The 22430-nt window shown below is 38.5% G+C and overlaps 1 protein-coding gene across 4 annotated transcripts in view; it reads right to left on the bottom strand.

The window, feature by feature from the left end:
• Positions 1-4493: 4493 nt before the first annotated feature.
• The window catches only part of RB195_020666 (uncharacterized protein), a gene marked incomplete at both ends in the record, with an annotated part of 18882 nt that continues 945 nt past the window's right edge, over positions 4494-22430 (bottom strand). The window contains 36 exons of one of the 4 annotated variants that reach the window (XM_064189056.1): positions 4494-4564; positions 4660-4768; positions 4870-5012; positions 5068-5196; positions 6535-6646; positions 6759-6849; positions 6905-7002; positions 7128-7229; positions 7290-7439; positions 7537-7614; positions 7674-7828; positions 7953-8062; positions 8143-8267; positions 8346-8462; positions 8579-8749; positions 9310-9404; positions 9509-9629; positions 9687-9854; positions 10040-10150; positions 10257-10382; positions 10687-10781; positions 10867-10936; positions 11101-11243; positions 11309-11407; positions 11461-11548; positions 11829-11975; positions 12034-12166; positions 12705-12814; positions 13038-13107; positions 13896-14011; positions 14122-14217; positions 14417-14478; positions 15613-15692; positions 16642-16754; positions 16821-16943; positions 17635-17757. In XM_064189056.1, the coding sequence (XP_064044937.1) occupies positions 4494-4564; positions 4660-4768; positions 4870-5012; positions 5068-5196; positions 6535-6646; positions 6759-6849; positions 6905-7002; positions 7128-7229; positions 7290-7439; positions 7537-7614; positions 7674-7828; positions 7953-8062; positions 8143-8267; positions 8346-8462; positions 8579-8749; positions 9310-9404; positions 9509-9629; positions 9687-9854; positions 10040-10150; positions 10257-10382; positions 10687-10781; positions 10867-10936; positions 11101-11243; positions 11309-11407; positions 11461-11548; positions 11829-11975; positions 12034-12166; positions 12705-12814; positions 13038-13107; positions 13896-14011; positions 14122-14217; positions 14417-14478; positions 15613-15692; positions 16642-16754; positions 16821-16943; positions 17635-17757 (4050 nt within the window). Of the gene's footprint in view, positions 4565-4659; positions 4769-4869; positions 5013-5067; positions 5197-6534; positions 6647-6758; positions 6850-6904; positions 7003-7127; positions 7230-7289; positions 7440-7536; positions 7615-7673; positions 7829-7952; positions 8063-8142; positions 8268-8345; positions 8475-8578; positions 8750-9309; positions 9405-9508; positions 9630-9686; positions 9855-10039; positions 10151-10256; positions 10383-10686; positions 10782-10866; positions 10937-11100; positions 11244-11308; positions 11408-11460; positions 11549-11828; positions 11976-12033; positions 12167-12704; positions 12815-13037; positions 13108-13895; positions 14012-14121; positions 14218-14416; positions 14479-15612; positions 15693-16641; positions 16755-16820; positions 16944-17634; positions 17758-22430 lie in introns of those variants that run through there. The other 3 variants (XM_064189059.1, XM_064189058.1, XM_064189057.1) reach the window with 3 other exon arrangements.

Raw genomic sequence — 22430 nt, 5'->3', positions numbered from 1 at the left:
TCTGCACTGGACAAGCAAATGAAAAGTGGTTTCTCTTTTTTTCACTTTTACTTCGTACAGAATTGCAGAAAGAAAACCTATGAGGACATCACAAAATATACTATTCGAGTAAAATAGAATAAAAGTGTGGTGAAAGGGAAAACCTTGGGGAATTTTTCGAATTCTGCCCTCAGAACAACTACTCTTTCACATCTAGTTGCACATTCAGTTTGAAAAAACGAATTAAGGGTAAAAATTAAGGTTTAGACAGTTTTCAATGCTTAGCGTGTACCGTAATGCCAAAGAGTTGCACACTTTTCCATTAACTTTATTTTCCAGAAGTTTAATTCTTTTCAGTTTTAGATCTAGTTTGTTTGAGATGATAATTGACTTGAATTGTTTAGCTAGCACGATTTACTACGTTCACAGATGAATACCTGAATTTGACAAAACATGGAGCTTCCTTCAAAAGAATGAAAAGAAAGTAGAATAATGAGAACCAAGGATCACTCCTCTCGATCAATCCTCCTGGAGTAAAAATACCTAATAAAACACACCTAAACTGCGCCAAGTTGTCGCATCCGGTTCCTTTTCCTGCTGGAATCTATCTCTTCAGAAGTAATTATCCACCTTGCCGCCAAATCCCAAATACCGCGTGTAAACAGACACATTTTACTTGGCGCCTAAATGTGATTACGGTGGCGACCCTGCGGGGTAAATCATCCTGTGAATAAAAAGTCATATAATCATGATAAATCATCAACGCTATCCTCAAGTATGTGCTTTTCAGCCCTTCTATGGCTATCCTTCCTTCTATTTTTATATCAAGTTGGAAGTTTTTGTTCTATTTAGTTGTTCATAGGGGACAGTTTTGTGAATGTATAGTTATGGAGTCCTGTTTCTGGTGAAAAAATGTTGAACAGTGTTGAAACGCTCGATTAAGAGACAAATGACTTTCCAATTTGAAAGAAGCAGAAAAAGCATTTCAGGAGGCGATAGTTCATTAATCGACAGATCATTATTGAAAGTAGGTGGCTAGATGGAACAGTCGGGCCCCTAAATCGTGTTTTTTTTAGTTTTAGACGACCCATGGCAGGATGAAGCTACTAGGAAAGTATTTCCAACGGCAAAAAAAAAATTGAAATGTCTTTACATGCAGAAACTTTTATTCACAGCGATCTGTCTCCCTAACGTTATGACCCTCAGGAGAGCCTTTGGATTAAGCTGTGTAGCTTTTATGAATGCTGTTGTGTTACAAAATCCTCAACAAACTGGATACTTCGATGTTCCATCTTCAGGTGTTCTCTTTAGCCTACATGACAGTGATCCTCGAAGACTAAAGCTCATGTTTTAAGGCCCCGACTGACCCAGCTATTCACTTCCAGTGAATAGCGAATACCTGGGTCAGTCGGGGCCTTAAAACCTGAGCATTAGTCTTAGCTGGGTCGGTCACTTCCAGTCGGTCGATAAACTTTCTCCCTTTCTCAAATGGAAAAGTGGCACCATAATTGAGTGACAAGTGGCAAAGTCATTTGTGACTTAAGAACGGTTCTTGTCCCCTATGAACGTTTTTGAGCTCAAACGTATGGTTCCATTAGAATAAATCAACTAACCAATCACGAAGTAATTATGAATGGTTACAACAATAATAGTAATAGAGTTTGCTACGTGTTCACGTTTGCAAACGTCGTTAGTATTTAATGGCTCTCGGAAGAGTTAACGAATAGTAATAATAACAAAGAAGTAAACTTCCATTATTAAAGGAACCCCACAATAACGGATTTCAGGGAGTATTGTAAGGGACGAGATTATGGAGAGAAGGGTGATTCTGTTCATCCCATTGCCGAAAACGGTCCGGAAGATACGACTGACGTTCCGGCGTGCTCTTTCTACAACGAGCCATTGGACGAGCGTTTTTTTAAGGAGAAAGGACGGAACTTCTCCCATCATCTACGATCCTATGTAGGAACTCTCCACCTGAAATCCGCACCGCCCCAGATTTGTGAGGTGATGCCTTTAAGCAACAGCTATCGTTTCGACGTTATCGCCTTCATCAGAGCCTGAAAAGAAATCAAAACCATCAGTGACAGTCAGTCAACGCTGTTTTATAGGGCCCTTTAAAAAAACCCTTGTGACTCATAGTTGTGGTACGTGGTGGTCTGTTGCGGTACCAAGTCCAGCTCATGAGGTAAGCACTAGTTGATGTGTTGCTGTTTGAGTTTGCCTATCGTTTGAATGCTTTCTGTAGGGTGATAGCCTGAGAGGATAAATCATTGATTGCTTTGGTTTTTTCCGGGCTTTGACTAAGGCGATAACGCCGAAACGTTAGCTGTTTTGTTTAATAAAGGAAGATCAATACTAATTTTGGCTACAGCTCAAGAAAATCAATTAAAAACTATGTTTCAAGATGCGAAGATTCAAAGACAGTCGAACATGGGCAATAGAAGTAAAAAATTCTTATTATCCTTGTCCGAACACCACTCGTGAAGAGCCGAAGTGGAACTCTCATCCATATGTGTAGGAATTGCGCGCTCTAGCAACAAGCCGAGCCAGGAGCAACGCGTCCCCGTGCGCTAACCCCAAATGATAGTATGTACATGTACCGGCGTTCGTCAAACCCCGTAGCAACCAGTTTTGGTCTGGGTGAGCAACTAGTGCGTAGAGAAGATCCCGTCATACAGTAGTAGGCCGATTTCTCCAATTACGTATGTAATTGTGTGTATTGCCATACGTGCCTAAATACCTACAGCTCCCGATCAAGTTTTCGTTAATGAGTTAGAACAGGAAGAGTATTCTTCTGTTCTTAAACATTTCTCAAAACCCACAGCAACGACCCCATTATGTGTCCGCCTCTTTTTCTATTTAATATTCATTTAATTCTGCTCACTTCCCTTTTTGCTGATTCCTCAGTGGAATTCGTAATGCTTCCCGTGTTTGGTTTTAGCCCATAGCTGGCACCCAAATAAACTCCGAATCTTCTCTCCTCATATCTGTTTTCAAAGTCCCGTCATATTAATGTCGTTAATGTTCTGTTAACGTAGCCAAAGGGATAGAACTTGAAAAGAAAACGTGACAAAACTTCAGATACGTTTCATTTTCACCTTAGCCTTCGAAGAACGCTCGTAAAGACCCAAAGTTCGATATTTTTTTTTGAGCATTGCTTAGATGTGGAAATTATGTGTGAAAGTGACTCAATTAGTGGGTATTATTCCCTGAAATGAGAAGCTTTTACCAAAATCCAAAACCACTACCAGATTTCACGCTTCCCCCAGGAATTCGACCTACTTTGGTTGGGCTTTGGCAGTGTACTGGACGACAGCCCCTTTTTGCAATCTTTGCATAATTTCCTCCACATAACTGTGTAGGTTATATAGCTCGTACGTGCCTTGAGCGTATGTTACGATGCCTGATTGTATTTAGTACAAGCAGGCTGCCGCAATTACGTAGCAATCAGAGTCGTTCACGTGGTCCCCATATTGACGTAAAAAATGACATCTCTCCAAAACGGAAATAGTAGGGGGGGGGGGGGCAACATATTCTTTTTTTACAATGAAAAAGAGCGAAGAAGCTTTTTTTTTTCCAAGTATAAATTAGGAAAGCAACATACCAGTTTAGATTGAAAAAAAAAACATTGGAATGAACAACATGAGTATACATTACATTCCAATAAATGTAAGCTCTTATAGCTCAAGACAGGCATGCACACAACCTCTTCTACCGTAACGGTTAAGACGGACAGTTGCGATCGAGAAAAATCGCGCACCTTTGCCAGCAACCACTCACGTCCACAGCAACCGTGCATCTTCAACCACAACTTCCCAACCGGACTATGCTGCCGCTTTGCCTGTGATCCTTGGGAAAGTACATTTAATTTTCCATTTTTTCTAGATGAGCGAGTAGATAGAAAGGAACTTCTTGTGTGAGTTTACAAGTAAGAAAGCCTTACTCATTGTAAGCTAGACCGCTCGAATATAAAATCATCCTCTCAAGACCTACATCCCATCATATAAACTTTTTTATTCCAAGAAGAATCTTTTCAATCGAAAGCCAAGTTTGAAGCGTCAGATCAGTACTAAAAGGCACAATAAATAAGTGATGCGTTCACAACATTAACGAGAAAGAGGAAATACACATGAGAAGTGCATTAAGTATAATCTCGATGTATAAACAAACAAATGAGGTGTATCTATAGAATGGAATCATCATCAAAAGTGAAATGAATCAGAAGGAAATGTTTGCAGCATGCAAACAACATTCACCGTCGAAAATATATAACTACCAGTTTGCTGGTTCCTACAAGTTAGTTTTTTTTAAAAGAAACATACACTTTCATCCTGTGATATACTTGAAAACTCCCTCTTTGGAAACATAAAAACATTTACAACAGTTGAGTTTTACCCGTGGAGGCAAATACATTGGCAAACGTATAAAAAGGCAAGTAATTGACAAATGGAATTTTGTATAAACAATCAATATGTACTCTTACAATTGTCCTAAGATATTCAACTCGTCATCTACAGTTTCTTAGGAGAATCATTGTTGTCCTCGCTACGAACTTTTTTCGCTGACATTTCTACATCAGCACCTAAAAGAAGGAAATTTCTAGATCTAGACCAATTTCGACATCGAAAAAGAAAAGAAAAACCATTGGTCTGATTTGCGAATAATGTTTATGCTCACCTTTCCGATGCCTTAAGCCGTTCTCAATCCCAAAGGCTGCTTTCTTTTTGTATTGCTCACTTAAAGGTGGTGGGGCTGGTAATCGACAGGAACCATCCAATGGTACTAACTAAAACTACCGCTTGAAGACAATTATTGGATGATAATAATAGGAAATAAATTAAAATAGGAAATATCATTAGATAGACGAATAGATGTCAGTTTTCCAACCTCTGGCTCTGGTCCAATAATTGTTAACAACACCGGTAGCAAACATAAGCCATTGAACACGGCCAAAACCACCAGCGTTGACATTACCACGAAGAAATATTTGATGACAAAGTCGAACTCAGAGAATACCAACATGACGATACCTTTAAAAAAATGGAATGGCAAAATAAAATGGAATCAAACTGTGTGAATACAGACCGAGTAACGTTGATATGGCTCCGTGGAATACCGGCACAAACATATGTTGCAAACATGACTCGAGACGATCTTCGACTGAGCCAAGCGACGTTAAGAACGCCAGCACAACGTGAGCAGTGAATTCAACACCTGTAAGAAATTCTTATATCAGTACACTGTGTAAAAGTAGAATCTTAATTCAAAAGCCAGCTAGTTGGCGCCGAAATTACCACGAAGAAATACTTGTTAACAAAGTCGAACTCAGAAAAAGTTACTCAGTTGTTTACTAAACGACAAGGTAGAGATCTCGTCGATTAGTGAACGAGTACTGCGTCTACATGTACAAAATGATAAAAACATGAAATAGAGCACACTTCGTTCAAGAAGTACTTGAATGGTCACGAAAAATAGAAATATGAGCAGCTTTCAGCGGTCATAATCGAAACCATTAAATGCTGACACAATTTTTGTTCGATAGGGCCCATTTGACAAATTAGTGCTGATACACACGGCAGGTAGCGGAGTCCAACGCAACACGGACGTATATGCTGTTACTATTGGTGCAAAGGGGAACTGTTGATCAGATTTTTTCGATCGTCGCCCAGATCAGAACGATCTGACTTTTAGAGCAATTGTACTAGCGGTTGCGCTGCTGTTAAATCCTTGCTAGTTTCAATCAGGGTGAACAATGGCGAATATGAATCACGTCAAACGAAACCACTTATAGAATTTCAACTGGTCTGGTTCTCTTGACTCTTCTGAATTGCTGAGCTCAATTAGAAAGTGATATGAGATATATGACCTACTTCACCATCAATCTATACTAGGGTCAAGACGACATGAAACAAGGTGTAGCTGTGTAAACGGCTACACCGTGCTTCACGCGGTACGATGAAGCGTAGCGGTTAGGATCGAAGTGGACTCTTATTAGCACCATCGACCGCTGCAGTTTGGTACGAGTTCGTGCAGTACATGGTACGAGTTCGTGTTCCGTGTTCCCGTGTTCCGCTATGCTCCATCGCACCGCTTCGAGGGCGGCACCTTAGGCAAATGCAACATTTCATGTCGTTTTGACCCTACTATACCCGGCTCGCAATAGCATCACTCTAAGATATTGCTATCGATCTCCATTCGTTCCAAGAACACTAACTACTATAGTTTAAGCTATGTGCGTTACTTCCTACACCTGTAACAAATCACATCTGTCCTGCTAGGATCTACATAAACATGTCCGTACTCGAGTAGCGAGTTTTCTACAATCATACCACGCTTGGTAGAGACGGCGGTCACGAATCGTCAGAGCTTTTAAACCAATTTTTAAACTAACTTTTACTTTATCTCGAAAAAGAAAATAACTACACATACAATAACTAATAATAATTACACACTCAACTATAAACAATAGTGTTAACCAACTAATTAATGCACAAGTATGAACCTTGTCCACCACTGAAGGCTTGTGCAAGAATGAAAAAATCTGAAGATTACCTATTCCGACAGCACAAATGAGAGTGACAGCAGAGATCGGGTTCATCTTTACTCCAAGTATACCCATGAAACCGCCTAACTCTATGGTAACAATCACGACAATAACCATAACCTAAACATGAAACTTTTGGAAGTTCAGTCAGGCAATAAGGCACAAATATATCGATATAGGTAGTAAATTAGTAGTAAACGTTAGGATGTTTCTGAACATGGACTGAACTCACCATGGCGGCCGCCCATGGATTGAACATCATAATTGAAATGACAGCGAACACAGCAAATGCAATGATACAGATAGCACAGAAGAGATTCCACCTTTGAATTATATTTTTCAATATGAGCTATTTGAGAAAAATTTCTTTGAACTAACCTTAAAAAGAGGTACTGCTCCCAGAATGTGAACGCAATGCCGGATGGGAAATTGGAAAGACCTTTAGTAGTGTACTGTTCACATACAGCTCGAACTTCCTTAAAACAACTACGAATTAGAAAGTGTACATGCAAAAAAATGCATTCTTTGACGTTCAGAATTTAAGAAAAAAAAATGAATCGTTGATGGAACTGAAATATGTAGTGTGTGTCATAAAATCCACCTCAATCATATCCACAATAGCTGGTGTATCAGTGAGATTCGTCTGATAGAAAGGAATTTGACTGTAGAGTAGTTTACGGGCTGGTGGTACCACTGTTTCAGCCTGAATAAAAATTCTTATTTAAAAAAAAAGATATTGGATAATTAAAGAGAACGTTCTCACCGGTCCCATGTGCCAAACGGGTGGTGCTGGCTGGAATGAGGCCTGAGATACGTAGTACATCATGTTATCCACGTTGTACCATCCGGTTAGATAATTATAGAAACTTTCCGGGCGTATAATTCCGTTCTCTACCATCTTAATATGACCAACCTGAAACATTTTGCCTTTCGTAAGAGTGTGTGGGAAATTGTAACGTCTCGTGTATATCTTTCTTCAAAAGTGTAAAGATAGAAGAAAAAAAACCCACCCTTCCTGTACAATTATAGTTGTGACCGTAAGAACAAACCAGCCTGCGCGCAATTAATGCTTCGGGAGCCGGCTTCTCCTGTAAATAACACTCTCACGTGGGGAAATTATTACGATAACTACGAATCCTACAACTACCTTTCCTTTCACCGGTTTTCCGGTGATTGCATCTAAATTCCCTGCTCTCAACTCTTTCTCCAGGGCTGTGTCGAGAGATTCTAACCACGTTCGAACCATTGACATCCAGTACGGTTGGAGATTTCCATTAGCTTTTACAATATATTTAGTATTTCCTGGAAAAAGGAACAAATCAAGGCTAAAATATAATAATGTAGAGTAACAAAAATATCAAAAAAATCTATACTAAAGTGGAAGATTAGTAAGATTAAGGGTAAAAGCAAAGCATCAATAACTCACCTAGGGTTTCCCTGTACTCTTCAATAAGTGGTTGTTGATTTGGAATATCTATTGTTTTACCTCTTAGCACAGCGAACATGGGATAGAAGGAGAAATACTTCTCACGAGCTCTGGTAGTTGCAATATTTAGTTCTAATCTTTCAAAAGAACCTTGAAATGATAACCAATAAATAACTACACCAAAACTAACCTCATAAAAGCGGCTGGTGCTGTGTTTTCTGGAAGAACGTCAGCTAATTCAAGTCCTAGCGTAGAGCTGTACATCCCGTACAAACCGAATCCTATTCCAGAAAGAGTCGTTAGCAGAACCAAGGACTGAAACATGCATTAGCCTTTCAAAGCACATTTTCAAAGTATAAAGCGATAATATAAAGTGAAATTGTGTACGATTACCTTCACAAATGGGTTCTTAAGCGCTGGAATATAGTAATTCGTGAGGAAACCACCAACAGTGTACCATGGTTGATCACGTGTGAATGCCTCCACGTATGCTGGATTCGTGAGATCCGCCTTAGAAGATACCTATATAAAAAGGCGAGGAATGACACTGAACTCCGGTTCAAACTATAACGTAACAGTTTCCATGATAACCGAAGTTTCAGGAAGGTGCATATATGATTTCTTACGTTGCTAGGAATTCCTTCCGAGTTCTTCTCTTCTTTCTCAGATTCGCTGACTCCTGGGCCGCAGTAAACCAGATCTCTTCTTCCGGCACGAAGTCGGCGAAGGTCCAGACCGATAAAAGCAGGGAAGATAAACATCAAGGAAATGAGGTTGAACGCGAGCAGAACGGCGGTCTAAACAGTTACATCAGTAAGAAACATACTGGATATATAAAATAATAAAAAGATAGTCTTTCATGAGTGGAAGTCATGAAATACATTAGGTGTGAAGAGAAAGAAAATCACATCGCCAAAGAAGAGATTTCTTAGTCAGACAGTAACTACACTATCTCCCTTCACGTAGATGATCTATAGCTTTACGACTTCTTGAAAATTCTCCTTGAAAATCATAAAAATGAACCACAAAGAACTACGAAAAGTATTTAAAGAATTATATAACTATGAAAATGAGGGCTGCACTCAATTAAATGAGGTTTAACCCTCAAAAGGCAGCAAGCAGACACCAGACTGGCTGGTATATAACGTAATGAGATCAAGCAACAAGTATTCCTATCCTCACAGTTCGCAATCAAGCGCTCACCTCAAACCAATTCAATTTTGGAGGCAGTGAATTTTCAATTTTTAAGTACACATGCTGTATACCTTCACTTGGATACGTATCTTCGTAGGATACCGTATACAATTTTGATCAAGAAAGTTTCAGTGATGAAAAAAAAAAGAAAACAAATACGCACCTGTGAGCAGAACGACCTCAATGCAGGAATAGGCAATATGTAACCGGCACAGAATGCAAGAATGTTATTTATGGAAGTGACCATGACGGACATTCCTGAAGATTTGAGCATTTCAAATTTCATTTTCAAATTAAACATTTATTTTTTCATGCCGATTGCAATTCTGAATGACAACGAGGAGGACAACAGAATGGCCTACCAGTTTCCTTCAGCAAAATTCCCATTTCATCTCTTCTCGCAGTATGTATAATCTCATCGTAGTTATGCAGCAAAAGGAACATATCGTCGATTCCAAGACCAAGCGACAAGAAAGGAACGATCTAAAATATTCAAACCATATTAAAACAAATGGAAAACCTACAGTATATGTATATTACTTGTGTCGTTGCAACATTGAAATGAATCCCCAGGGCAGTTGTTACTCCGAGTCCACAAATTGAAGAATACGTCACCAAAACCACGCCCACAAATGAGAGTGCAACATTTGACTTGATTGCAAGCCATCGACCGTCAATGCGAGCTTGAGTGAACGCAGCGTAGATCACCTCAAAAGAAAAAAGGATTAATGACAAAGTAGGTAAGAGGAGCAAGAAACTAATCAAAATAGACGGATGCAAAGAAGAAAAAGAGAAAAGAGGAAAAAAGAAAAAGAAGAGCAAAATTCTCAAGATTTTCTTTCATCAGATTCTTAATCACTCTTTTAAAGAGCAATGTGAGGAAAATAACTTACCATAAGCACGTAACCCATGATAATGATCGTGTAATTGAATTGTGAGAACTCCTCAAGCATATCAGCGATAGAGGTAGATGCCAATGGATGGAAAACACGGTTTTCTTCAGGCTGGAATATTACACAAGAGATTTTATTTTTTAAAAAAAGAGCACAGTTGTTAGAAATAGGGGTTAAAATTTTTCCATTTTTTGGAACAATACTTAGAAAAACCTACATTTTTGTTAGCCTCATGTCCATAAAGCTTTCTGGTGAAGTTCCTCTGCCATGCAAATACAACGTCTTCGGCCCATCCAGGATTCCACATGGCGGTATCAAGATTTGGATGAGAGTCTTTCTTCTCCTAAAAGTCGTAAGAGACCTACTCCACACTATATCCAAAGCATAAACATATAGAAACAATAAAATCGTGCAGTTACCAATTTATACGTCTACGTGTTCCACCGTTGGTGGTTAGGATAACAGAAAACTCCAGCTATCCGCTTTAAGAAAAATAAAACTTAAGTTTGCTAAGAGCATAAGCTGAAGTTATGAGAATGGAATGATCCACAAAAAAAACCGTCACAATTAAAATTATGATTTTCCAAAAAAAGGTATGATGCATTCAGTAAAAAATTTGTAAGGTGTTACACAACAAAGAAACTAACCTTAAAACGTAAGAATACGTCAAAGGGGCTAGCCACGAGGAAAACACTTTGTAACGCTTCAGCGGACTTTAGCATTCCTCCTTCTCTTTTAACTCCTAAACCGTTGAATTCAAAGAAATTTTCTAGAGGCACTGGAATAAAGAACACCACGAAAAAAATTTGTGGAGTTATGGCACGCACCTCCAATAATGAGGTCTTCAGGCCATTCCATGATCGTCTTTCCAAAACCTTTGCAGCCACCTGTCATCACCTGAAAATTGGGGTATCGGCAAAATGTTATGGATGGGTCATGGATTAAACGGTATTGCAACAATTGATGATCTCAGAAACCACAACAAAATGAAGATTTGCATCATTCATAACATGCAAAAACATGTAATTCTAGGAAACATTTAAAAATTGAAGATATGGAACCTTTTTGAAGTCTGGTGTCTTCGGGAACTCTTTCTCTGTTAGGAATTCTCCCCAACGATCAGGATTAGCTCGCATCCAATGAAGCAGGGATTCACCGTACTCCAAACACATGATTTCTTTGGGATCCTTCTTATTCTTTGATTCTGAATACAAGATACATATTGCTCTAATTAACGAAATAAATCCAAACGAATCCAATAAAACTAACTAGTCGCGTTTCCTACGCCTGTAACATCATAGTCAGACTCTTCGTATGCATAATAATCGTCATCTTTTTTATTATTTGTGGCTTCACGTTTCTTACGACCTCAAAGAATCATTAAGATTTTTGGACATCAATAGGGTTTGAAAGAAGCCTACCGAATAAATCACTCAATAATGATTCGGTAAGTTTTGATGGACCATCCAAATCATCATCATCAGGTAGTTCTTTCTTTTGAAGATGAATCTAAACGAAGTAAATAGTCAGATAGAGATCTAGTAAAAGTCAAATATAGAGCTAGTAGGAACGAAACATCAAAGCGTCTAAAACGCTATTGTACAATAGTTGGGGGCTTTTTTAGTCGTGTTAAGAACTTTAGGTTGCACCATCAAAGCAAGAGGACGAGATCAGGTTAAAGCAAAAAAAGAATATACAAAAATCAATTGTTCTAACAGTACTTTACCTAATAAGAAAAGAATTTAATTTAAAAAAAAAACGTATTGTTTGCTAGAAAAATCATTCTAACCTTTTCGGCATCATGTTTCGCAATGTTCCATTCGTTAAACTTTTCCAACGCTGCACATCTGTTGAAGTAGTTCGGAGAGGTTTTCGGACATTCAACATCGAGTGGATCAATACACGGACGATCAAGATATGCAGCACCTATTCCTGCCTGGAAATTGATGACGGTAAAATAGAAGCAGGACTTTTTGAAACTAATAGAAACCTACCCTTTCGAAAAAGTTTCCTATTGGACCGAGATCAAATAACGCTCCAACCTCAGTCATAACCGCTGTTGGATTAAGGTTCTTCCACGTTACATTACCTTTTGGGAGGGAGCTGACAAATGCGCTGACTTCATCTCTGAAATAGATGCTTCATAGGATACACAGTTTTTTTTTTCTTTCTCATGTTAGTCAATGTGTATTTAAACATCCCTGACTATTTAGTGGACTAATTATAAAAACATGGAATGTCACTGAGAATAGAACCATAGCAAAAACCTAATTTGCCCGTAAAGATTCAAATTTTCATGTTTACTTAGCGATCCAGATGTAGAAATCCCTATGTGAGCGCAAAAAACCATGCAAAGTACTGTATACCATGCCTTCAAACAATAGCTGACTCTTCAAAAAGCCTTGATTTTTAGTTAGTATATCTAATCAAGTCCCCAAACCCCTAACAACCCTCTTCTTCAAGCAATTTAGCTGATAGAAATAGTTTTGTGCTCAAATCCGAACCGTTTCAAGGTCTCAACTAAATAAAATGTTTCTTTGCAAAGACGTGCATATAATTGAATGTTCTTGCAATGTTTTCTAGCTGAATTGAGCCAATGCTAGTTACTTTGATGTTTTTCTCTTTGAGTGAAGGCAGAAATACAGAAACAACCTGGTCAACGTACCCTAGATTTATGGGCGGGTTTGGTCCCAACGGTTTCGATCCTTCCCAGTAGCAATCAATAGGAGTGATCCAGATACAGGGAATGATTTTATCCAGCAATGAATTCATCAACTAAAAGTAAGAGAAATTCATGCTAAGATGAGTAACGACATTTACACAATACCCAATTAAAGTAATATCTTAATGGCTTTGTCATGTGTAATACAACAAATACAACGTTAACTTCCTGAAGAAATGTGGCTAATCGACTGACAGCCAGCTTAAAACGTAGTTAGGAGACGATCTGGTCCATATGGACCACTTCATCAAATAGCAAATAGTGAAATTTTCTAACCTTAGCCAATGGCCCCGTGTTGAAATTTGGACCTGGTGGCTTGAAGCAAATGTCACTTAGAGTCCATCTCCTGGAAAAAAAATAGAACTTTCGAAAAACAGTGGAAAGATCAGTAATTATTTTAGAACACATTATTTTTGCACAACCAACACTGTGCAAAAGAATTTTTTTAAAATTTCAATGAAACGCGAACCGATCCTACTTATTATATTCTTATTATTATATTTTTATAACACTAGTATAAAGTTTAAGCGGAATTCAAACCGAGACGTCGCTTTTGGAATCCCTTTAGAATGCGCCAACCTTTCGACGTCAATTCAGAATTATTTCAGGTGGCAGAATACTTCCAGATGCATCAATTTAGTACTTTTCTCATCATTTTTATTTAAATATAGCAGTACAAATTTTGTTGTCGCTGTTGCCCTTGTAGAATAGAGTTAAACAGTAACTAGCTATCGTTTTGTGGAAACCGGAAGAACCAAGCAATTGGTGGATTTGGCAAATCAAATTATACATTATACATTACTCTTCCAGATGGTATCATTCTATCGACGCCGAGAGCATCAAGTATAGTTGGGTCAAAACGACATGAAGCAAGGACGACTGCGTAAGCGGCGGCGCTCAAAGCGGAGCGATGATGCGTAGCAGTTGGGATCCCCATACCGCCACCCATCTCTGCAGTTCGCCATGGTCCAACCTCGATTCCAAGCGCTGTCTCCATCGCACCGCACCGCTTGGAGCGCAGCCGCCTACGCAACTATCCGTGCTTCATGTCGTTTTGTCAAAAAAAAGTAAACTAAAAAAAAACAAGTGATGAGACAGCTTTCAAAACAAAAAAAAAGAAAAAAGAAGACTTACTCGCCGTACAACTCCACCTCATACTTCGAGATCTCTTCCATAAGGTTCACATGCCGCAGGAGGGATTCTTGAGATAACACATTTTCGTTTTGATGGAACGGAGTTTGAATGACAAGCTGAAACCAAGTAATCGATACGAAGAATCAACACATAAAAGGCTGTCGTACCGATTAGAAGCGGCACTGAATTATGGAACTGCAATTATGGAAGTCTGACAATAAATCACCTGAAATCCACCGCCCAGACCATTTTCACGCGGTAACTCTGGTCCTCGCCGAACTTCCGCTTCAACTGGTTCTTCTCCGGCAGCACGTTTTGATATCTTAAATGTGCTACAAATAAAATCGTTACCAATTAAAGCTCATCAGAGAGCAATAGAATAAAGCTATGGAATGTCTTGATGACCATCGCGTTTTCGAATCGATCGCGGAAAAATCATGAGAAGTAACGAAAATACAAAGAGATGTTGTAAAACATTGTTCTGTACTTCTTTCCGAAAAAAAGAACCAAGAATATCTCACCCTGTTTGCCTCAGATTGTACTCTTGACAGAAAATTGAGCTCTTCATTTAATCGACCTCCCTCTAAAAGTACAGAAATTATGAGGGTACAATGGGACTATATTACGTCGGATTTCGGTGCTAAGATAGTTGAGGGGGGAAGGGAGAGGGGCACTCTGCTGCGGTAGGATCGACCTGTGCTCGCGTAGACGAGCTGTACTCCTACGGTGCGCAAAACGATCATACAGGACAGAAAATGGAAAAAAAAGAAAAAATATTCTCATCGTTAAACCGTTCTAATCGCATGCCGGTTTTTCCTGCTAATTTCCTGACTCTTGGCGACTTGACCCTAGTTACTGCGTGTCCAGAGCTTTCGTAGAAGTCCAAGAAGAAATTTGACGATTGGCTCGCTGATCGTGGATAACTGTGGAAGGGCCCACTTTGCCCCAACTGTGTAAATCCCGTAAAGTCACGAATCAAACAAATTTTAACGGCATTCATGAAGGCTAACCCAACGCCCCCTTTAGCGCCACCAGGTTGCGAATACATATCGAAAATTATGTGAATGAAAGTTGTTTCATGCATGGATGGTGATCATGGATTGCTATGGAACCAATTTTCCGATTCAATTTTTTTTCTTTGGAAGTAAGACATGATGTAACTCAGTTATCCACTCCTGGAGAGCTTGTTTGCAAGGTTTGATGAGGTTAAAGCAGTAGTAGTTCTGTCTTCCTTCTTTCCTAGTAGCTTTAGCCTGTCCGGGATCCTCTAAGATGATACTTAGGTTTTAGCGTCCCTACTGACTCAACTATTGATTTCCATTGATGATTTTTCGATTGACGAACTATCGCCTTCTCAAGTTCTTTTCAAAAGGGAAAGCCATTTGTCACTTAAGAACGATTTTTTGCTGTATGGTCATTTTGCGCGCAGTGGAAGTCTACGCGCAAAATGACCATACAGCAAAAAATCGCAAACGCAAAATCTACGCGAACACAGGCCGGTCCTAGCGCGGGAGAGTGGGCCCCACCCAACTAACTACATTTGCGCACTGATTGCAATCAAAAGAAGTAAGTTATCACGTTTTTGGCTCAGGAAATTTAAATTTAGACAAGATAACCTCAAAATAAACACTTTTTAGTGTGTTCCAAGAAAAAAGGTCCCAGGAAACAATAAACAAGATATTGTTCAAAGAAGAAAAAAGAAAAGTAATCCACTCACGCGACACCCATAACTTGACGAGATCGGTTTCGATGATAACGTCTCTAAGACCAGCACAGCAAGCAGTATAAAGAAGCAATCTACAATAATAATATTACGAATCAATACGCATGCCAGTATAGTAGGGTCAAAACGACAAGAAGCTCGATGCGGTTGCGTAAGCGGCTGCGTTCGAAGCGACGCGGTTAGGATCGTGAGGCGAGCCCTTGCTATAGCAGCAATCATCCCTGCAGTTCGCGATGGTCCCACCTCGAATCCACCGCGTCGCTTCGAGCCCAGCCGCTTACGCAAATGGACCGAGGTTAATGCCGTTTTGAATGGACTATAAAATGTTATAAAATGATGAGTGTTGTGTCCAAACAGAGAAAGAAACTGAGAAAACCGCTTTAGAAGTGGGTAACCAGCAAATTCGACATCGTATTTAGGATTATTCGATCATTCAAACATGCCATTCATAAGGTTTAACTCAAGGATCGAATCATTCAAAAAAGTATTCCGTAGTAGCATGTTTTATATCATAGTATAGCTGTACATTTTAAGAAGTTTTGCACGGCACAGAACCAAAGTGCTTTGTATTTCACGCGCAAAAACTTATGTTTATATTGTCGGGTTAAAACGACATGAAGCACGGTGCAGTTACGCAACCGGCTGCGCTCGGAACGAGGCGATGGAGACATCGGTTGGAACCGAGATGGGACCACCATGAACTGCAGCGATGGGTGACGTCAGCAATGGTCCCACCACGATCGAAACTCTACGCTCCACCGTGCCGCTTCGAATGGAACCCGCAGCTGCATCGAGCTTCATTTCACGTTGACCCTACTATCCGAACAACCGCCAATCGTGTCTTTTAGTGAAAGTCGACAAAGGGAAGGGCGAGTGTGAGAAAAGGAAAAAAAGAGGGTTGGCGAGTTACTGTAGACACTAGGTCGCACAAAAATATTACGATTACACATACGCTCAAATGAAGGGAAGCGATTTTTTCTAAATAACCAAGAAAATAAAAATAAAACAACAAGAAATACTAACGAAATAACAACTGTGGACCATGCCCATCGTTGAACGAAACAACCTATTTGAAATAGGCAGTGTTGAAAGAAACTTCTCGAATACAGAGCAATACGATTTCCCCGAGCAACACCCTAAAAATCATGTGTACGGATTGAAGAGCGAAAAAAATCCAGGGCAATCGATAAAATTAAATTTACCCGTCGAATTTGTTGTAATGACATATCAGCATCACACCATGTTGGCGCATGGCTAAATTTTAACTTCCATGCCTCCGTAAAATCGGCCGAATCCGAGTTTCCGATCAATCTTCGTTCGATGAACTGCAAAAACGGCGTTCAGAATCTCACAATGAGTTCATTATTCGCATATTTTCCCCACATATACTTTTATCTTCCTCTTCTCTTTTTTTTCTCTCTCGACTTCCTCCTCACTTTCTTCATCTGAAGAAGTTTTGTGTTCTATCATTTTCCTTCGTTTAAACCTTTCGAAAAAAAGAAAAAACATTAAAATATTTGAATTCAAATTTGAATGTTGATCATCATCCCTGTTGTTGAAGAAAAATTTCTTAAAGTGTACTTTCTCTCCAGGTGTACTTTCTCAAAGTGTATAAAAATGTCCTTGTGGACGATATCGAAGAGAAGTCACCTGAGAAAAAATCTCACTTAGTTCCTTGTTATTCTCTGAAGACATATCGAAGAAAAAAAAAGATTCGAGATGACCTTGACGGACTTTTTTTTTGAGACCTTCCAGAAATTTTAGTGAGAACGATGGAGACGTTCGAAAGGATTTGGTCACTCTTCGTTCAGGGAACTTTCGTAGTTTGGTGATAATGGTTCGATACCTTCGGATACCATAATCCGAAGTCATATGACACCGGCATAATCGATCACGTAGGTGTACTAAACACATCTGACCTCATCGAGGATAACGATTTGATCCGAACGTTTGTTTGGGGGAGATTCGGGGAAAGCAAAGATCACTTAGATCAAAGATCGTCAGGATCGTCAGTACCGTTTTGAATGTCCATTTAGTGATTTTCTCTTGAACTTGTCGTAGGACGTCCAAAGGATCCACAATCGCTTGTTTTTTCTCCAGGAGACACGCGCTGCTGCCGGGCATTTGAATTCCAGCCAGCTTAGGATAATTTATGGATTATAATTGAGAAGAAATTATGTGTAAAGAGCGAAAAGAAAGAGACTATCCTAAAAAAAAAGGAGACTGCATAGGAGGATGGTAATAGATAAGGGGAAAATATTTCAAAATTAGCGCCTATTCACAGAAAAAAAAGACCAAATTATCAAAGATGGAAAAGAAATAAGTTCCATTATATTCTCGAATTGGGCCGCTGCTCTTAAATAAATAAATTTAAAATTATTCCTTTATTTTTTCTTTTCTTTTCTTCACTTTTGCTGACTTAATTATATTCCTGACTTATGTACTAGGGGAAGAATTTTCCTGGTATATTCGCTCAGTACAGTAATCCAGGATATCGAATCTGTGAACGCTGTCGAAATTACAAAAGAATACCATAAACACACAAATATCTTTCATGGCACAATCTTTCGTGCAGATAATAAACAACAGAATAGATAAATAATAAACAACTTCAGTAAAAAAAATTAATTAAGCTTAGAGCTAAAGAAAAAGAGTAATACAAAAAAATTAAGTGAAAAGAATGAAATATTCAGGACATACACAGAGAAAAAAGAATAGAATCCTGAATGAGCAGTAGTCAGCATAAAGTAGTCAATATTTATGGGATCTATTCAATAACACTGAAAAAGTGAACTTTTTTTTGGAGAAAAAAAAAGAAAGGCTCACGAAATTCCCAAAAAAATTATCTGGTCGGGGGCGGTCACTGAGATTTCCAGAAGCACTACGCGACCTTATGATCTTATGATCGCGTGATCAGATTGATCTTTGTATGCGTTCACATATGTCAATTATCCCTCATATGTCCACATCCGGGCCAGAACAGTGTAGCCAAGAAAATGGCATGGCCGATGCAACGTCGGGTGACTTTATCTGCATAGATTTGCTTATCTGATAGGAATAAATCCAAAGGATTAATTGACTACTAGTTCAAATCCAATCGGATCTCTCGATTTACACGTAGATGGGTCTTGGATAGTTCACCTGTCGTGACTTTTTTCTCTCCTTTTTCTTCTAGGAAGAAAAATCGCGAAATAAGAAAAAAACTTTTTATTTTATTTACATATTTATTTGCATTTATTTGTTTTTAATGTTACAATCGTCCACAAAATTAGTGAAATGCTGTGAAGACGACTGGATTTTTTGATGGTATTGGTATCTCAGTTTCGAAATAGATTCTAAATTTTGTAGTTACACAAAACCTTCGGAAATTTCTCTAGAAATTGAAAATTCTAGAAATTCTGAGAGGAAAAGTCAGAAGAAGAAAATCCGTACTCAATTTAGTCCCCTTTCCTTGGCCTTAGGATCAAAAGAGGATTTTGACACCATTAAGATACTTCGTCGATAATGATCTACCTACCCATTGTTGATTTGATCCTTGAGATAAACCAAAAATCACAATATTTCCCTACAAGTATAGTTTTAAGATGCTGACTAACTCGAACTACAAGAGGTTGTCGTAAGTTTGAGCGTAGTTTAAAAAAAATCCTAAAATTTTCTGGGTAAATATGGCAGCAGAGCGAGGCGTACGGGCCAGAACAGTGTAGCCAAGAAAATGGCATGGCCGATGCAACGTCGAGTGACTTTATCTGCATAGATTTGCTTATCTGATAGGAATAAATCCAAAGGAACACGAAGCGATGGTGAGCGGGGAAAAAGCTACTAGAAAATATCATCCTAACATTGATTACATTCTTATTATTATTCTATATTATTATTCTTATATATTATTATTATATATAATTCGTTTACTGTACGGGCCAGAACAGTGTAGCCAAGAAAATGGCATGGCCGATGCAACGTCGGGTGACTTTATCTGCATAGATTTGCTTATCTGATAGGAAGAAATCCAAAGGAACACGAAGCGATGGTGAGCGGGGAAAAAGCTACTAGAAAATATCATCCTAACATTGATTACAATCTTATTATTATTCTATATTATTATTCTTATATATTATTATTATATATAATTCGTTTACTGTACGGGCCAGAACAGTGTAGCCAAGAAAATGGCATGGCCGATGCAACGTCGGGTGACTTTATCTGCATAGATTTGCTTATCTGATAGGAATAAATCCAAAGGAACACGAAGCGATGGTGAGCGGGGAAAAAGCTACTAGAAAATATCATCCTAACATTGATTACATTCTTATTATTATTCTATATTATTATTCTTATATATTATTATTATATATAATTCGTTTACTGTACGGGCCAGAACAGTGTAGCCAAGAAAATGGCATGGCCGATGCAACGTCGGGTGACTTTATCTGCATAGATTTGCTTATCTGATAGGAATAAATCCAAAGGAACACGAAGCGATGGTGAGCGGGGAAAAAGCTACTAAAAATATCATCCTAACATTGATTACATTCTTATTATTATTCTATATTATTATTCTTATATATTATTATTATATATAATTCGTTTACTGTACGGGCCAGAACAGTGTAGCCAAGAAAATGGCATGGCCGATGCAACGTCGGGTGACTTTATCTGCATAGATTTGCTTATCTGATAGGAATAAATCCAAAGGAACACGAGGCGATGGTGAGCGGGGAAAAAGCTACTAAAAATATCATCCTAACATTGATTACATTCTTATTATTATTCTATATTATTATTCTTATATATTATTATTATATATAATTCGTTTACTGTACGGGCCAGAACAGTGTAGCCAAGAAAATGGCATGGCCGATGCAACGTCGGGTGACTTTATCTGCATAGATTTGCTTATCTGATAGGAATAAATCCAAAGGAACACGAAGCGATGGTGAGCGGGGAAAAAGCTACTAAAAATATCATCCTAACATTGATTACATTCTTATTATTATTCTATATTATTATTCTTATATATTATTATTATATATAATTCGTTTACTGTACGGGCCAGAACAGTGTAGCCAAGAAAATGGCATGGCCGATGCAACGTCGGGTGACTTTATCTGCATAGATTTGCTTATCTGATAGGAATAAATCCAAAGGAACACGAGGCGATGGTGAGCGGGGAAAAAGCTACTAAAAAATATCATCCTAACATTGATTACATTCTTATTATTATTCTATATTATTATTCTTATATATTATTATTATATATAATTCGTTTACTGTACGGGCCAGAACAGTGTAGCCAAGAAAATGGCATGGCCGATGCAACGTCGGGTGACTTTATCTGCATAGATTTGCTTATCTGATAGGAATAAATCCAAAGGAACACGAAGCGATGGTGAGCGGGGAAAAAGCTACTAAAAATATCATCCTAACATTGATTACATTCTTATTATTATTCTATATTATTATTCTTATATATTATTATTATATATAATTCGTTTACTGTACGGGCCAGAACAGTGTAGCCAAGAAAATGGCATGGCCGATGCAACGTCGGGTGACTTTATCTGCATAGATTTGCTTATCTGATAGGAATAAATCCAAAGGAACACGAGGCGATGGTGAGCGGGGAAAAAGCTACTAAAAATATCATCCTAACATTGATTACATTCTTATTATTATTCTATATTATTATTCTTATATATTATTATTATATATAATTCGTTTACTGTACGGGCCAGAACAGTGTAGCCAAGAAAATGGCATGGCCGATGCAACGTCGGGTGACTTTATCTGCATAGATTTGCTTATCTGATAGGAATAAATCCAAAGGAACACGAAGCGATGGTGAGCGGGGAAAAAGCTACTAGAAAATATCTATTAGTTATTATCTACTAGTTCGAAAAAGCAAGAAGCTGGATGTTATAGAGAAAATCTTGCTACTTATAGGACTCTCCACCTGAAATCAGCAAGTCAGCACCCCCACCCCCGAAATCTGGGGTGGTACGGATTTCAGGTGGAGAGTTCCTATACGGGGTCGTAGATTATGGAGAGGAGGATGATTCCGTTCATTTCTTTCTAATTGTCGTAAAAAAACAGGCCCGGAAGATGCGACGTGTGCACACGGCTGGCGCGCTCCAATCGAACTCGTTGTGGAAAATAGCGCGCCGGGACGCCTGAAGCCGTATCTTGCGGGCCGTTTTTTTACAGCAATTGGGAAGAAATGGACGGAATCACCCTTTTCTCCATAATCTACGATTCCGGATAGGCATAACCTACCTGAAACCCGCACCAACCCAGATTCGTGGGATGATGCCTTTAAGGAAACCTTGAGCGGGCAGAGCTGAGACTGCCATAAAAGACTTAAAACTAATTCCAGAAAACTACAACTGGATCATAAAAACATTTCAGGAAACGTACTTCAATAAAACTATAAATAGGCACTCAAATAGTGCAAAAACTGGTAAATATAAGATATGTATCATAAGGGTTTATTTGCTACAACTACCCTTCAGCAGATAAAAATTGGAAAATAAAAGTACAAGGGAGAAAATTCAAGCACTTAAAAGGAGAAACTAATAAAATTTCGATGAAAATGTAACAATCCATATTCAACTTTGAACTTTTTACTTTTTTCTTATTATATGTTTCGATAAAAATAAAAATTAAGGAATACGTCCAGAAAAATTTAGGTGAAAATATAATATACTCATCCCCACATATTTATTTATATATTAAAAGTGCTCTGTGAACTGTGATATATGTATTTTCATCTTTAGTAATATTTACGTCTTCTTTCACATAATACGTTAAACATTATG

Source organism: Necator americanus, chromosome II, assembly GCF_031761385.1.
Source record: "Necator americanus strain Aroian chromosome II, whole genome shotgun sequence".
Taxonomy (NCBI): Eukaryota; Metazoa; Nematoda; class Chromadorea; order Rhabditida; family Ancylostomatidae; genus Necator; species Necator americanus.
This window is presented reverse-complemented; position numbering and strand designations above follow the sequence as displayed.